The 16,830-nt window shown below is 46.5% G+C and overlaps 1 protein-coding gene across 2 annotated transcripts in view; it reads right to left on the reverse strand.

Moving 5' to 3' along the window:
* Window positions 1-315: 315 nt before the first annotated feature.
* The window catches only part of TNR (tenascin R), a 419,528-nt gene continuing 403,013 nt past the window's right edge, over window positions 316-16,830 (reverse strand). For both annotated transcript variants that reach the window (XM_032393363.1, XM_032393362.1), the window contains 3 exons: window positions 13,580-13,741; window positions 9,025-9,188; window positions 316-8,071 (listed from right to left, as the gene is read on the reverse strand). In XM_032393363.1, coding sequence (XP_032249254.1) covers window positions 7,952-8,071; window positions 9,025-9,188; window positions 13,580-13,741 — 446 coding nt within the window. In that variant the 3' untranslated portion in view covers window positions 316-7,951. The remainder of the gene's footprint in view (window positions 8,072-9,024; window positions 9,189-13,579; window positions 13,742-16,830) is intronic.

Below are 16,830 nucleotides of genomic sequence, written 5' to 3' on the forward strand. Positions count from 1 at the left end.
GAGCGGGTGGGGAGGTGGAGGAGGAAGAAAGAGAGAGAGAGGCAGAGAGAGGAAGAGTAGATAGTGGGAAGAGGAAGGAATGTAGGGGCATCAAGGCTATAATAAGAGAACAGGATCAAGGACGGCAAGGGACACAGTTGGAGTAGTAGGACCTTCAGGGATGAGAACAAGGTGATGCAGAGAAGATCTTTTGGCAGAAGTGGCGGTAAACCCGGAGGGGAGGAGGCCCAGAGAAAAGGAGAAGGCAGGCTGGCCATTAAGAAAGGCATGCCTCCCCAGTTCCCCACAGGACTCAGAAGACGCACACCATTCCTTCCGGATCTTTTATTGACGTATAGAAAATGTGTTTAGAAAAGGAACTATACAGAAGCTAAAAGCAATCAGGACTAAAAATACTAGTTAACAATGGTTAACAAGCGGAGATTCCAGTCTTTGAGCTACAGTGCCAAGAAAGGAGCGGGGAGGTTGGCTTCTCCTCTCCCATCCTCTGTTTTTACTTTTATTTCAGTTCATTAAAGTGTACATCGCCTGAAGAGTATGTACTCCATTTTCTTCTTGTTTTTTTTCTTCCTTCCAGGCTTTCTTTTAAGTAAATGCTTTTCCCAAGCACAGTGTAGCTACAAAGGCAGTAAATTGGTCGGTGTTATTTTTACCTGAAAAGGCCGTTAAAGGTTAAAACGACAAACTCAAATTCGGAGGGCCTGGAGGATTCGGTGTTTATGGTTTCTCAGAACAACAATCTAGAGACCACCAGGGTGGGTTTCAGCTGCCCGGGCCCAACATAACAGCTCCCTCAAAGTCACAGCGACTTGCTCAGGGTACCTGAGAGGCCCCGTGGACCTGGGGCGCATCTGAGGTCGGAATGACTGGATGCCTGGGTGTGTGTTCAGGATAAGAAGGAGGAGATTGATGTTATCGGTAACGCATCTAGATTTTGACCCTTGAGTCTGTGGAGCCATGGTGTGAGTCTAGAGGCCATGGGCAGGGAAAGGGGGTTGGTAGGGGGGCACTTACTTGGCTGACATTTTTGTAGAAACGATGGCGTCTGCTGCATCTAACACAGAGGTATCTCACCTCCCCCCAGCAGCCTCCACATGGAAGAGGACCATGAAATACCAAGTTCTTTCTTGGGGAAATCTATTCCTTTATGGCTAAGTAGCGTCCAGTTGAGAGGAAGGGGTTCATTTCTGGAGTTTGGGCCTGGCAGCCAAAAATACAATTTACCCAGTACCAATTTCCTTCTAAATTCTTCAGTGTGGCAAAGAGAGCTGAGATTGTATGTAACTGTTCTCTGAGAACCCATGACAACACACACATCCCCACTGAGGAGGTAGGGACAGGTTGGAAGAGGGAAGTAGTAACATCCGTTTACTGCCTTCCTCTAACCTCATTCCCCAATTTTTCCACTGATGTGTCCCTACAGGGACACTCTCATGGTACTCATGAAAGTCTGGGAGGAAAGAGCCCAATCAGTCTGCAGCCTGCTGGTTTTAGCCTAAAAATTCAGGGATTTCTACGTTTGATACTGCCTATATTGGTTTCAATATATTAATATTGAACATAACTCCTTTCCTCTTAAATTCTGGAGTAAAACTGGTGATCCAGGAACACACACCATGTTTATTCTCCCCAATCTTGCCAACCTTGTCTACCCAGTTTGAGAAGAATGATTCTGGAATTCCCTACTCTTCTAATGTTGGGTGGGAAAGAGGCCACTATATTCCCAAAGGAGTGGGGTTGGGGACATAATGTTTGTGTCCTAGTCTTTTTTATCTGCTACCAACCTGCTGTGGAACTTTTTCTTACCTCCCCAATTAAAAACATAAAAAGAGAAAAAAAAAAAGAAAAGGAAAGAGCTGTCTGGCTGTTTCTTACTTCTGAGGGTGAGGTGGAAGGTCCCCTGGAGTATGTGGCAAAAAACAACACAAGAACTCCCTTTTCTTAAAAGACAGAGAGAAGTGGCTTCAGAAGCCCCTTTGTGCAAACATTAGTAAATCCAAGATGGCGGCCACTTGGCTAAACAAGTAGAAGGGGCAGCAGTCTCCTGATAGGGGAAAAGTAAGGGCTTTAGAATTAGACAGAGGGATTCCGATTATGGCTCTCCTTAGACCTGTGTGACTTTGGGCATGTCACTAAACCTTTCTGTGCCTCCATTTCTTCATCTGTCGAATGGTTAAACTTGAGTCAGGGTTGTGGTGAGGATTTAATGAAGTAATATAGGTAAAGTTCTTAGCACAGTATATCTAGAAAGTAGTAGGAGTGTAATAAATACCATTTCTCTTAGTCTTCATCTGGGGAGAGAAGTATTAAAAGGCCTATGCCAGATCTGATCTCAGCTCTGTTACTAATTAGCTGTGTGAACTTGGGCAAGTTGCCTAACGTTTTTGGACTTCTTTTTCCTGAAGTATGACATGAGAGGGTCAGGTTAGATGATCTCCAGTCCCCTCCTGCTCTGAAGGTATGTTCCCAACATTTGTCTTTTGGAGGCAGCGTTGAACACAGTAGCATCTGGCGGCGGGATGTTAGCAACACAGGGTGTCCCTGGGGCTGCTAAACCAGAAATGGGAAGAAAACAATAGTTCTCATCGGTGCCCTTGCCTCCTGGCCACACATCGGGACCCAAACCCTCTCTGTGGCTTAGATGTTCCAGGCCTCCTGGGATCTTGCTCTGCCTCCATGAGCCCATGGTGCCAATGAGCCAAAGCCAGTACCTGGAAGGGCAGATTCGGTGAGACTGAAAAGGGTTAAATGTTTCTGAACTGGAAATTTAGCATCAGCCCAGCCTCACAGCAGACAAGGAGGAGCTGATTTGTCAAGTTAACAGAGGGGGCAGAGCTGTCTGAGGGACAAGAGTGGTGTTATTTGGATACTCTGCAATAGCCTTATTAAGCTTGGGAAGGAGGGAGGATTTCCGGTTTGGAGAAAATGCAACACTGTCCAAAGACTCTCAGATTTGCCAAGGACATTTGGACAATGAAGTGCTGCAGGTGCAATGAAGTCATGCTTCAGGCAAGAGGTGACCTTGAAAAATGAATCAGAAATGCTGGAGAAGACAAATCAGGCTTGTGAGTGCTGTGAAGGAAAAGTGAGGTCCAGGCAGGACTGGTTAAACCCTTCTGCTTCTCATTTTCTAAGTGACAGGGCTCTGGTGCCTTAGTTTCTCCTGAGGTGGGTGAACTGACAGGAGCTCTCTGGTGGGAGGTGAAACCAGAACTCAAGGAATTAATGCAGGTCCCTAGACCCTTACACTTGCTCTCTGTACTTCTACTGTGGGCCATTGGTAGAAGGCGTGCTTTCAGTCTCCAATCATCCATCAGCTTCTTTTATTTGTTTTATTTTATTTTATTATTTTATTTTATGTTTTATATTTTATGTTTTCTTCTTCCCTGCTATTTCTCAAAGCTTGAAGAACACAGACTGGACATAAGCAAATCTAATGTGGCTACCATTAGGATGAACCAGAGCCATTCTTTCAAACTGGACCTGTATCGACACAACACACCCACTTAAGTATACTAGACCTTTTTTCCCTCCTTGCTTTTGGAGATCTCATTTTCTGTGAATTCTCATTTGGCCTGTTGGTGCCAAAATGCTAGAGTACAGTTGAGGGAAACTTGGTCACATTTGTGTGGGGTGGGGTTACGGAAGAAACAAAAGTATGGGGGAGCATTTAGTCAAAGATGTTAGGGAACATGGCCAAAGGACCTGGAGGTCTAGCCAGAGAGAGGCTACAGGCATCACCCAGAAGCCAGCATGGTGTCTCGCCTTTCCTGAGCGTGGAACCTCTCTGTCACGGATATCTGGAGAAAGACGGGCCACCCAGGGAGGTTGGGTGGAGCTGAGTCTGCCACTCCTGGCATCTGGAGCTTTGTGTAAGAGGCAGACTCCCAAACTTCACAGATCTCCCCCGCCCCCCCAGGCCTCCAAGGTCCCAAGGCCTTGGCAAATTTGAAGCAAATGAACAAATTATTCCATCTTCTGTGGGATTATTGGAACTAAACTGAAGTTTGAATCTTTCCTTTTCAAAGTTTTAGGACTAGACAGTGAGATACAAGAAGAATGTCTGCTTTGGAGGGAAAGAAAAGGAAGTAGGAATGAGACTGAATAGGAGTCAGGTGATCAAAAGCAAGCACAGACCCTGAGTAAGTAGTTCTACCTTTCCTGAAATTCTGGGCAGAGGTTAAAATTAAAAAAAAAAAAAAGAAAGAAAGAAAAGAAAAGAAAAAGAAAGAAGGAAAAAGGAAAAAGAAGAAAAATGTTTTTATTCCCCAGGAATACTTGCAAGTCCAGGTCATGAGCTTGTCTATTTCAGCCTCCTCAGCTTGGCGCATTTACTGCTCATAGGTTCCATTTTTTCTCAACTGATGCTTTTAAAAGAGCTCTTTGAAACTATTCCATAATGACCTACTGTCCCTTAATCTACAGCTCTGTGCTGGGACCACATTTTAAAAGTATAAATGTGATTAAGGTTGTTTGGTTTGGCATTGAGCTCATTGGCAACCTTGGTTCTTCGGGTTTGTCTTTGAAATAAGAGTTTTCAGTGTGCAGGGAACTGGTTGGTTTCCAGGGAACAGGGTAGGAGGTGGCTTACCCCTGCTTGGGCCGCCCAGTTTAGAGCGTGTAGGTGAGGCGTAGGGTGGATTTAACTATTTATGGAAGTTTGCTCTGCATTTCCTTGCTGCCATTTTTATTGTTCTTTTTATTTAACAATTCAATCCCCTGTGCAAATCAGTTGACTGGTTTTCCTGAAACTTGGTTTGGTGTGAGTTCTGGAAACCCCGAGGGGCTTGCTGTCCTCAATCCCCACCATGTTTCACAGTTACTGCCGGTGACTGGGGATGGTGATCGCCACCTTGTGGCCACACCTAGCAAGCCTCCCTCCTCCAGTTAAATCCAGTCTAAAGGCCCTGTGGGAGTTTTCCACAAATTTGTGGTCTCCCCCTGCCCCTCCCCCACCTTCCAGAAAGAACCCTGGAGAACGTGAGTTACTCTGTTGGGAACTATCTTTATCTGATGGGGAAATGAGAAAAGGAAAAACTGGATCTTGGATCTAGGCAGTGGGTCTGTTGCAGTCATTGGTAGGTTTTGTTGGCTTGTAAATGCCTATAATTAGGACTGGGATTAAATCCTAATCCTGCACTTAAATTGCCTCTGGGCAGGGTCCACTTCTATTCCTGTGAGTCCCTTGAGAGCAAGTGGTGTGCGTAGGTGAGTGCATTGTGAATATCGCTTACTGGATCCACCCTTGGGAAGAACACAAATTTGGAGGAATAAGATAAGCAGGAATCAGTGAGTAAAGTTAAGAAGCTCTAGCTTAGTTGATCATGGATCTTGGGGAGAGAACGGGCACAGTGTCTCTTGAAGACGGTAAAAGCTCGTGAGAAAATCACTCAACTTAATAAAAGGAATCTATACATCCTTTTATAGGAGGTTGGGTGAGCTAATCTTTGAAGTCCTTTTCTTGCTTTAAAAGTTTTTGAAATGAATTGAGGCAATGCTGCAGGTACTATTTATAAAAATGTTCCATAGGGTAAAATGGTTGTAATGAAAGGCAGGTTTTGGTTTCCACTGATTCTTCCTGGCTTTCACCTGAATTGACCACACAGGGAATCATAATCTCTTTTCGTTTCAGGTCCCTTGATGAGGTAGGCTGTACTGGAACCACCCAGGCCCCTGGGCTCTGCTTTTATGGGCAAAAGGAACCCGACCTCTTACTTGGCATTACCTTCTCTGCAGTGTTTTTTCCTGTGTGTGTGTGTGTGTGTGTGTTTTATTTATGACTTCTGAATCTTCCTTTCTTTTCCTTCCTTCCTTCCTTCCTTCCTTCCTAAATAAAGGAAGGCTTTTGGTGAATTACTAATCATGCTCTCTCATCAATGCCAATTTCTATTTAGATTTTCAGATCAGAAACTAGCATTATTGACTATCAAAACCAAAAAGGAAGTTGGTAGCCATTCTAGTCCAAGCTTCCATTCAACAGGGGGGAACTGAGGCCTGGAGAGAGAAAACCACCTCCCTGATGATGTCACAGAACAAACAACATGGCAGAGGCGGGCCTATACCTTAGCCCCCAGTTTCCTTTCAGTGTGCTCCCTACTATTCATTGGTTTCCCACTCTCCAGCTGAATTGCATTTAATTTACATGTTTCTTGACAGGACTGTTTCCCTTTCTTCCTCCTTCTCCTAGTTCTTTTGAAGCCCATGCTGACCTGAGAAATGGCGATGTGGTCTCCACGTCTCAGCCCCAGGTTTGTCAGTCACAGCCTCACAGAGCGGTGGGCAAGGCCCTGGAGGCCTGCTAAGGCAGGGTGCCTGCAGCTAGTGGCAGCCAGCTTCATCCACATAAAGTGTGATCAGCAGCCCAAGGGACTGTCCTTTCCTGGGGATCAGAGCTGGGTTAGAGTGTAGCTGTTTCCATTAGGAAACTGCCAACTCTCCAGCTCTTCCGGCAACTGGTTGGGGAAGGAACAAGATGACCCAGTTTGGCTAACCATGGGCATTACAGAAAACAGAAGAGGAACGTGAGGGGCAAAGGGGAGGGCAGCTGGGGAGCCGGGTGTGGATTTTGGCAGATGCCTCAGGGATAGCTACCACTGACACTGGATTTGGAGAAGCCAAAGGGTCATGGTTTCTAGAGCCTCCAGCTCTCTTGGGCTTAAAAATCAAATCACGGTAGTGAAGAGAGCACATCTCATAAAATGGGAGGTAGGCACACAGTCGTCCCCTATTCACCTTTGGATTTCCAGATGTAATTTCCTCTGGCACTTTTCATTTTTCCTCTCAGAGGCAGAATAATAAAAGAAGATGGAGAAAGGCTTCTCATGATGTCAACTCATTACAGAGGTCATTCCTATTTCCTACAGGACCAAAAAAGAGCAAAAAACAAAAACAATCCCCTCCTGAATTTCACCTCTTTCCAGGAATTATCAGTCAGGGGAATGGCTGGCTGGTCATATAACTTCTTCTTCTAACCCTTATTAAGCCACCCACATTAAGGAGAGCTTGGCTGAACACAGAAATGAGGCCTTCCGTTTGCAATTCAGAAAAAAAAATCCATGACAAATAGGACCAGAAATAAGAAAATAGAGTTAGGTAAGATCTGTGTTTCCCACAGGACCTGTAATCTCAAATGGCAGATGCCCTGATTTCTACTTTTGTCCTTTCCTCAGTGTCTGACCCCAAGTGCTCAACCCACAACCATCTCCCCCTTTCACCCACAAAGGAAGTTCTGTCTGGCTGACCCGAGAGAGGGGGCAATGACTTATGACCCTCAGGGAACACAGCCACTATGCAGCCCAGGGCCAGGTGTGGACAATGCCTTGGGCTTGTGGGGCCGTGGGGGTCTAAGGGTAAGATGGACGGAGGCACAGGATTGATTGGGGCTGGGAAGGAGGCCACTGCTCTTAAAAGGTAATAGGACACTTGGCTGGTAAGAGTGTCAGAAGACGAGAATCTTTGGCCCACTAAAAAGGACTTGGGTTGTTGGGATGGGGTGAGGTTAATCTGTTTCCTCTGAAGGGGTGTTGATGACAGAGCTCTCTTCCGGAGGCTTCTCCCAGGGGCTGCTGTGAGAACCTGGCCATCCAAGGCAGTGACCAGAGCACGAATACCTGGTAGTGAAAGGCAACTCCTGGGAGTCCAGGAAAAGAAGGCCTGGTGCCATAGCAATCTGACCCCAGGACTTGCCTTCAAGTTGGTCTCTTTAAAACATTCCAGACTTGCCCTCCTTGGTGGGAAAGGAGGGGAAGGTTAAGGATGACTAGGGGGGAGGGAGCATGGAGACCGAGGCCCAGGCCCGGGACAGCAGGCACCACGAGAAGCTACATCCTGCTTCCTCCAACACCCTTCCCTTGTTGCAAAGCACAGTACTCTTACCCCCCACCCCTTGTTTCATATTATAAAATACAAACAAATGACAGAAAAGGTCAGTCGGCCCGCGGCGGCCCACCGCTCAGAACTGCAAGGACCGCCGTTTCCTCCCTGCCGTTAGGCGGTGGCTGTAGGGGCGCATTTTCATCTCCACGAAAGGGATGGAGAACTCGTGGCCTTTCCAATGGTACCAGTTGATCCCCTAGGAAGGAGAAAGACATGCATGTCAGGTCACCGCCTCCCCCCCCCCCCCCCGCCAGTGGAACACCCAGCTTGAAAAGAGGGACAACACCAGGAGCGGGGAATCCAAGATGAGGATTTAGCCATTCTCCACTAACGGGAAGCTTTGCGGTCCGGCTCCCGATACCGTCCAAGGAGCTGGGTCTCTTTCCACCTTTTCTTTTTAAGCATGCCTGTGGCCTGAGTGTTCATCAGGCTTGTACGTCAGGTTATTTCTTACTGCCAGCTTTATGTTTTTGGCTTTTAAGATTTGCATGTACCAGTTATCAGTGTTGAATTTCAGAATCCCAATAGTATACGAGCATTTTGTGGAGAATGATCATGTTTGACTGCTCACTCCTGATGGGAGAGTCAGGTAGTTTCCACCTAAGGTGACTAGCCATCTTGGTTGGCTCAGGACTGAGGGGTTTCCCTGGCTGCTGGCCTTTGGGTGCTAAAACTGGGAAAGTCCCAGTTGGTCATCGTATCACCCAGCCCAGCCTGTGGACTTGTAGTCTCTACTGGGGAAACATAGTCCAGTTTACACTGGTTTTCTGATCTCTCCTTTCCTGGGACCCTTCTTTAGATAAGGTTGAGCCTGTGAAGCTGTTCCTAACATTGATAAGCTCTCTATAGGATGGTTTAGATGAGGAAATGAAATGGAACGTACTGGTGGTCAAAGGCTTCTCTGGGTGAGTTCTAACTTCTGAGTCCAAATGCTTTTCTTTCCCTCCTCTGGTTTCTGCTTTGTCCTGCCCTTATTTCAGGGCCTGCCTTACTTTCCTCTTCATGATAGTCCTTTCTCAAGACTGACATTTTTTTTTTGTTTTTTACAAAGGGGAATGTAAGACCCACTTGTGCACTGAACACATAAAGCTAAGTGACAGTGGGTTTCACAGCCCTGGGTCATTCATAACAGTGGCGAGCTTCACTTACTTGACTATGCCTGGACTCTCCATATTTCCCATTGAGGTTGGTCCGATGGCAGTTCTTATACCACCAGGCCCCCTTGTAGGACAGGGCGCAGTTGGTAACTGCAACATCATTGTCTCTGTCCTCTGTGGAGAAAGGGCGTCCTTGATGATAGCTGAGGGAGTCTCCTGTAAAAAACAAAGATGCTTTTGTAAGGCCATCTGATTTGTCCCTCTTTTGTCAGGATTGTCTGGACATTTGACCCGCTCCCAACACACCTAGCCTCCACTTAAGGGACCTTCTATTTACCTCTCTCATTTCCACCCATTTCCTCAGCCGGGCTGTACGGAACTCTACTCTACTTTAATCCCTGGCTCAGCTGCTTCCTTGCTGCTCTCAGCAACTCGTTTCCTCATCCCTCTGACTTTCTGCTCAGAGCTCTGTCCACTCAGTCCACCTCATACCTCTATCTGTTTCTTCTAGGCCTGCACTGGGCACCAATATTCATGATTCCTTTGTCCCCAGAGGAGATAGTGATGAGCCATGGCCACTTGAGTCAATCTGGGTTACCACCGTGCATCCATGGCCTGGCATTCTCCATGGTTTATTAGGCCTGGTCAACCCTCACCCCAAACCTCACATTCAGAACTTGGTGCCACATGTAAAGAGGGATCTCAGCAAGCTCGAGTTCCTGTCCATAGGAGAAAGCATGATGAGAAAATCCTAATCATGTCCGAGAAGTTGTTGGGAAAAGCAGGGCTGTATCTTGGGGAAGTTTGCATACGGGATAGACTGCTTGGATATGTGGTAAGATCTCTAGCCTTAGAGGCAAACAGAGGTGTCTGGGTGTTGTCTTGCTGGGATGTTATGAATTGATGATATGAATTGATGATATGAATTGAGTATTTGAGGTGAGGGATCAAACTTTAATTAGTTTATAACTATTGGCTGAACTTTTGGTGGGACTTGTGGTTGGAGATGTCGTGAAGGGGCGAATGCTGTTGAATCAATGTTATTGTAGATGCTTCTGAGGTTGCTTTAAACTAGGAGAGACCACCGTTCTAGGTCATCTGTGGTATCTGAGTCCACATTCATGGTGGCCACTCAATGCCTCCCCTGCTTCCTGCCACAGCTTAACTCTGAGGGGATGATTTTTGTTCTACGAGGAAGCCTGATCCCCTCAGGTCAGTTGGATCCCTAACTCAACATACCATGTCTCTTTCCCTTCCTTTTCATCTTCTCCCAGGCTCCAAGGAATCTGGTTTTGTGTCCATCGAGAGCTAATCCCACTACCTGAAACTTATTATTATTTTTTAAGATTTTATTTATTTATTTGAGAGAGAGAGAGAGAGCACGAGCAGGGGGCGGGCAGAGGCAGAGGGAGAAGCAGATTCCCCGCCGAGTGGGGAGACCCATGTGGGGCTTGATCCCAGGACCCTGGGATCAGGGATAAGTTAAGCAGAAACTTAACCAACTGAGCAACCCAGGTGCTCCCCTGAAACTCATTCTTTCCCATTTCTTCCAGGTCCGGAAGAAGGCAGAAAAGATTTCTTATCTTTTTCTCTTTCATATTTATATATTTTAGCATATTCACCTCCTCCAATCCTAAATCATATTCATATCCTTTAGCTTTAAAACTTCTTGGATTAATCCTATTCTCTAGGGACCCTTTCTTTACCATTGGTTTAACTCTGTTGCCTCTACCTGCCTCCTATCTTCTCATCTCCTGCTTGTCCTTCTGTAATCTAGAATGGGCTCTCAACCGCTGCCCTGCAGCATGCTCTCCAGCTTCCTCGCCAATGTTTGCCTGTGGCTGCCTTGGCTAGATCCCGGCATTGGTCTTTATCTCCTCCCCAAATCTGGCTTCCCTTCCCATTTCTGCCTCATACCCACCTCATATATTCAGTACATTGTCCAAGTCCTGGTTTTTCTCTCTCAAACTGCTGTTCAGATTTATACCTTTCTCTTAATTCCTGACATTAGTCAAGTCTCCTATTATCTCCTGCCAGGATTAATGCAGCAGCTGACAACTGGTCTCTGTTCTTCACTCAGATTTACTTTATCCAGTTTATGGCTGTCACATTGATCTTCCTAAAACCCCCAAATCCAAAAGACTCAGGACCTACCATGGCTCCTCACTGCTCACCATAGTAACACCGCTCTCTTGGTTTTAAGGTCCTTCCTCCACCAATCTTCTTTCTGTTTCTTCTGAACTCACACCCTGCCCTGAGGAGCCAGGGGCCCTCCCTCCACAGTAACTGCTCCTTCCGTGACTTCTCTTCCAGGGTTTGCCTTCCCTCACCATTGGGGCGCCAGCCAGATGTTGTTCCTTCCTAGGCCAGAGCGCCTGGTAAGCTGGAAATGAGTACCATTTCTTTTGTGGTTCTTTTTAAAAAATAGATGTTTAGGGCGCCTGGGTGGCTCAGTTGGTTAGGCATCTGCCTTTGGCTTGGGTCGTGATCCCAGGGTCCTGGGATCGAGCCCCACATCGGGCTCCCTGCTCTGCGGGAAGCCTGCTTCTCCCTCTCCCACTCCCCCTGCTTGTGTTCCTTCTCTCACTGTGTGTCTCTCTCTCTGTCAAATAAATAATAAAATATTTAAAAAATAAAATAAAAGCTCTTGACCTGAACACTTTGAAATAATGAATTTAAAAAAAATAAAAAATAAAAAATAGATGTTTAGTTCTTGCAGAGACCATGTCTTATGCTTCTTTTGAGTGCCTGTAACTTGCACAATGAACTTCTAGGGGTTGCTCAACAACCTCTTATTGATAACTTGATTTGGAATTTTCAGTTCTATTCCAGTTAGAGTCCTGACTAGAGACTTAGATTTTTGTAGCTTGAGAAATGAGGACAGGAGAAAGGGCTGAAGGTGGATTGGAGGCCATGGGATGGATTGTTGCCAGTAGGGCCAATAAAATGACCAACAGGTCAAGATAAAGGCCAGGGGAACTGGGCAATGGTAAATGCCAGAAAGAGAGGATGGGCTCTTTGCCACTGGAGACCTTCCGGTCTTAACAGAGCAACCATTGGGTAGAGTTGCCCAGAGAAAGGGGCAGCCTACATAAGCCCAGGTTTTCATCTTTTGAGGAAGATGAACTGAATATTTGAAGGGAGGGGTCAGACTGTGATTAATTTACGATGATTGGTAGTTTGCTGGCAGGATTTGTCTAGGAAACATGAGAGTCGAATGCGGTCCCACAGTCCTGCCCTCCATGGGGCCCAGTAGCAAGATGGAGCTTCGGTAAAGGAAGCAGTGGTCGGCCCCACAGGAGGCAGAGAGAAGCAAAGACCTGGAGCAGGTGAAGAGAGGGGAGGAAGGTGGGACATGGGAGCAAAGGGCAAGTCTTGCTTTTCTTCCTGTGGGAAGAATAAGAACTGCTTTTCTATAGGCACAATTCTAATCTTAGGAAGTTGATTATATCAGGTTTTCTTGAAATGATTTAGTCTGATATCTGCTTCAATACACTCCATTTCAATGGTTCTTTTATGCCCAAAGTGTAGTAAATTGGAGCTATTATTAGGGGCACCTCAGGCAGATCTGACCAACTGTCATTGGGAATAATCTCCAATATGAACAATAATAAAGCATGTCTTCCTATGGAGTAACAATACATGGCTGAGAAGAGAAATACTTGGACAGGTGCAGTAATCGGAAGGGCAACACCTTGATGATCTTCTTAATCCCAAGAGGCATAAAAATGCTGCTAAAATTATACACTAGCATTTAGCCCTAAAATTGGAGTTAATGAAAGGACCAATAACTGTGTACCAAACAGTAGAATGTTTGGCAAAACAGGTTTTTATGAAATGTGCTATAATAGAACCCAGGAAACAGATTGGCAAAGCCTAAGAAGCAGACTGGATATTATGTTCCGATAAAACTATTAATGCAACAGAGCTTATAGAGATGGTTGTTCTACTTAGTAGAAATGTCATAAAAATCTATACAGGAAATGTGAGCATGTATTTGGTTCTTGTGGAGGAATGAAAAGAAACGTGGCCAGTGAGGGTCATTCCAGTGCTCTTGCTTGCACCTGACGAAGGCCTTAACGATGACTGCTGAGGGGAGGGGGTCCTCTCAGAATATGGAGTTGCAAGATGGTTTTCCTGGATGTCATCACAGGGAGGACATTTCTCCCCAGACAGTAGATGATTATGTTCTCGTTGGGTTAGAGCCCATATTAATTAATCTAGACAAGAAAAATAATGCTTTGTCCTCACACTGCGCTTTTTTTTTTTTTAAACTTTAAAAGTACTTTCGTTGCATTGGTCGCATCTTTTTCTGACTACTTTGTGAAGTAGGGCAGGCATCCTTATTATGATTTTCCAGATGAGGAAACTGAAATCCTGAAAAATTGGTTTCAGATCACCGGGGTGGTTAGGGACCGAAGGGACCAGCGCCAGTGATTCTCAGCCCTCCCTCCGCCCTGCTCTTTGGCTGGCAGGGAATTCACACGCTGTGGGGGTGCTGCCACTGCCCGGCCGGTCAGGCTTAGACCGCGGGGCGTGGCGGGGGGCGGGGGAGCTGGTCCTGCTGCCCGCCCACCGGCCCGGCGTCTGCTCAGGGGCCGGGGTACCTGCGGTGCCGTTGTAGGCCCCTAGGCGCAGCTTGTACAGGTTTCTGCCGTCCTCCACCGAGAACTTGTCGTAGTAGGCGACGGCCGCCTCCTGGCCGTCCCGCATGTCCACGCGCAGCTCGTAGCGGCCCTGGGATGTGATCCTGTGTATGTTGTCCAGCCCTGTGGAGAAGAGCAGAGAATGCTGGGGGCCTGGTCCCAGCGGCTTTGGAAATGGGAGCGAAATGGGACTGTGGCCTCACAGTGGATGTTACAGAGGGGGAGGGGGATCCAGATTGCTTTTGCCCTCAGCCCTTCTCAGGTCATTTATCAGACAGACCTTGCCAGACTCAGAAACTCCTCCTGCAAAAAGACAAACCCTGGTCTGCTGATGGGTACCCCCGCCCTCCGCCCCCGGACCCATGTCAGCTCAGGGGTCCTAACATCCAGTCTTGACTCAGTAGCACACAAACCTTGAGCCTCGGGATTCCTGGCCCTGTCTCCTACCACCTTCCACTCCAAACCATGGTGTTGGGTGAAAATGACAAGACGTATTACATGGGCGTGAATTCTTTGGCTTGAGTGATAGGAAGCCAGAGGTAGAAACGCTGATAGAAGAGTTCAGGACAGGTGCTAGGGGCCTAGGAGAGCCAGATATCCTACCATTGCCTAGTAGCCTGCAAAAGAGATTCTGTTCACCTTATATTACACTGCCTTGCCCTTTCTCAGCTTCCAGCCCTCCTGGGGCTCCCATAGCCAGGTCAGGGGATATTGCCATTTGCCCCCTGACTCCAGTTCCTTTCTGTCTAATCTACCTGCTACAGTTTGCTTTGCCCCCTCTGCACTGGTCTTCTGGGGGTTATTTTTGCCCATCTGCTTCTCTTTGGGCTCTCAGCTTCCCGGATCTTGGTCTAATAGATTCTCGTAAGGTGCAAACCTCTGTGAGCCCACATTCTCCTTGGCGATGTTTTCTCGTATATATTCCCTTGTCCGTTTGCCCTGGCTGGCTGGGCTCTGGGACTTTCTGATTTTGACCTACCTGTCCAGACTTTGAACCACTCACCTTGCATTGCTGGTGATCTCTGAGTCCTCCTGATTTCTATCTGCCTACTGAACCGAGGTCCTTTTGCTTTGCTGTCATAGCTGATATCTATCGGAGTATACCATGATGAGAATAAAAGAATTGCAGTGATGGAAGGGAATTTAGAGATTACTTAGGCTAATCTCTTTGTGGAAAAAGAGGTTGAAATCTACACAGGTGCTATTATTGGCTGAGGGCCACCTGGATCTTTCTGCTTCCCTATCCTGTTTGAGATTTAAAGCTTCATTTTGATTATAAGTTGAGGGCTGTTTGCTGTTCGCTGGGTTGCTGACCCACAACCTACCCTAGACTTGTGCTTGTGTGGATATAGTGGATCCTGGGGGTACCTCCCCGGATGCCCTTAGTAGATGGTGGACATGTCCCCCAGCTGCTGGATGTGTTGGCTGCTAACAGCTCACAGCTGCCTTCTTCTTGGATAATTGTCTTTGACCAAACAGGAGTCACTTCCCCTTAGCCGCTACATTCTCCCTCCCCCGTACCTTGAAGCAGACCTACATTAATGCCTGATGTAGGGGGTATGAAAGGCCATACCCCTTGCCCTAGTGGGGACCAACTCTGAGGACAATTCATGATTCAGACCTTTCCTGAGGATTAGACTGAAGATCATCTCTCACCAAAATCACATTTTTGCATATTTTCCTCTGCTCTATCTTGTTTCCTCTATTCCCCTACTCCTGAGAGCACTCCCCTAATAAATCCCTTGAACTCTGGTTCTGCTTCTGGGGAACCCAACTTGGGATATAAACCATGGGTCATAGTTACCCCTAACCTGAGTATTGCTACCAAACTGTAGATCACCAGGCCATGCCTCTATTCAAGAGCCCTCACTGGCTCCCTATTACCTATCGCATTATGTCAGGACTTCTCTTCCTGGCTTTAGATACCATAATGTGCCTTCATTCAACCCACCTAACCTCATTTTCTTCTTTCCCTGTCTTGCACCTTTCCTCTGGTTGGATGGTTTCTTTACTATCCCATTTGCACATGTCAAAAGAATCCCTGCCTTTCCTCTTTTCTTGTCCCTTTCCCTCCTGCATTCTTCTTACTCATTGACCGCCCAGAGCCTCCTCCACAAAGCTGACCCCTCCCCTCTCTGAGTATCTGTGCCTTCTCGTCAGGAGTTCATCGGTTAGTACAGTATTTCTCAGTGTGGGATGGCATCTCTCATGATAGAAGAAATACTTTGGGAATAAGGACTAAAATAAACTTAAACATATAGGGAGAAAGGTATTTCCAAATTCTATTTCTTTCTTAATAGTTTAAGGAGAAACCTTAACTCGGATCCTAACCTTGACTTTCAGTCTCAGTTTGGTTCTAGTACTTTGTGGTGAAACACCCAATACTTACTAACCTTCATTTGTACCACCGCCGGCAACATCAGGCTTGGAGCCCCTGTATTTAACTGTCATTTAATAATATTAATATTGTTTTCTTTTCCTTGTATGAATTTTTAAGGCTCTCTTTTGTTTTGGCACATGATAACTAGCTTTCTATGAAGTTTCTTTCACAAAACAGTCGATTTAATTAAATAAAGCAAGTGATATAGAGAACATTTAAGTGCAGGATAGTTCAGCCACTTCACAGATAATGTAAAAATCATGGAATCGGTGCACAGCTGCTGAGGTCCGGGGAACACGAGCCCTGTCTGGCAGGTGCCCGATTTGTGTGCATTGTACTTGTCCCTCAAGCTGTGTGCAAACTCCTAGAAGGTAAAAATACTTCCTATTCACCTGATTTCTCTCTCAATGTTCTTATCGTGTAGCTTTATTACTTACATCAGCCAACACAGATCTGGGCATCCCATAGATACTCGATAAATTCTTATCATTGACGAACCGATCGGTGCCTACACTTTAGGTACCTACCATCTCAGACACTATAAGAGGCAATGGGATGAAAACATGACCAGGATGTGGTCCCAGTCCTGAAAGAAGTTTCTGTAGCATAGTCAAAAGAGACAGAAAGAAAAACTGGACACTGCTTTGGGCCCACAAAAGAGGGAGTGGCCAATCCTCCCATAGGCAAAGGGTGTGAAAATTGGACAGGACAGGTTCTACGAAGGAAGAGGAGTTTAGTTGGGTCTCTGAATATACACAGATGGGCACCAAGGTGTCCAGAGGAGGGGGATGGTGGGCTGGGAGAATATTCCTTGCAGAGGAAGCTGCAGTGA

This window comes from Phoca vitulina, unplaced genomic scaffold (genome assembly GCF_004348235.1).
Source record: "Phoca vitulina isolate PV1807 unplaced genomic scaffold, GSC_HSeal_1.0 scaffold73, whole genome shotgun sequence".
NCBI classification, from domain to species: Eukaryota; Metazoa; Chordata; class Mammalia; order Carnivora; family Phocidae; genus Phoca; species Phoca vitulina.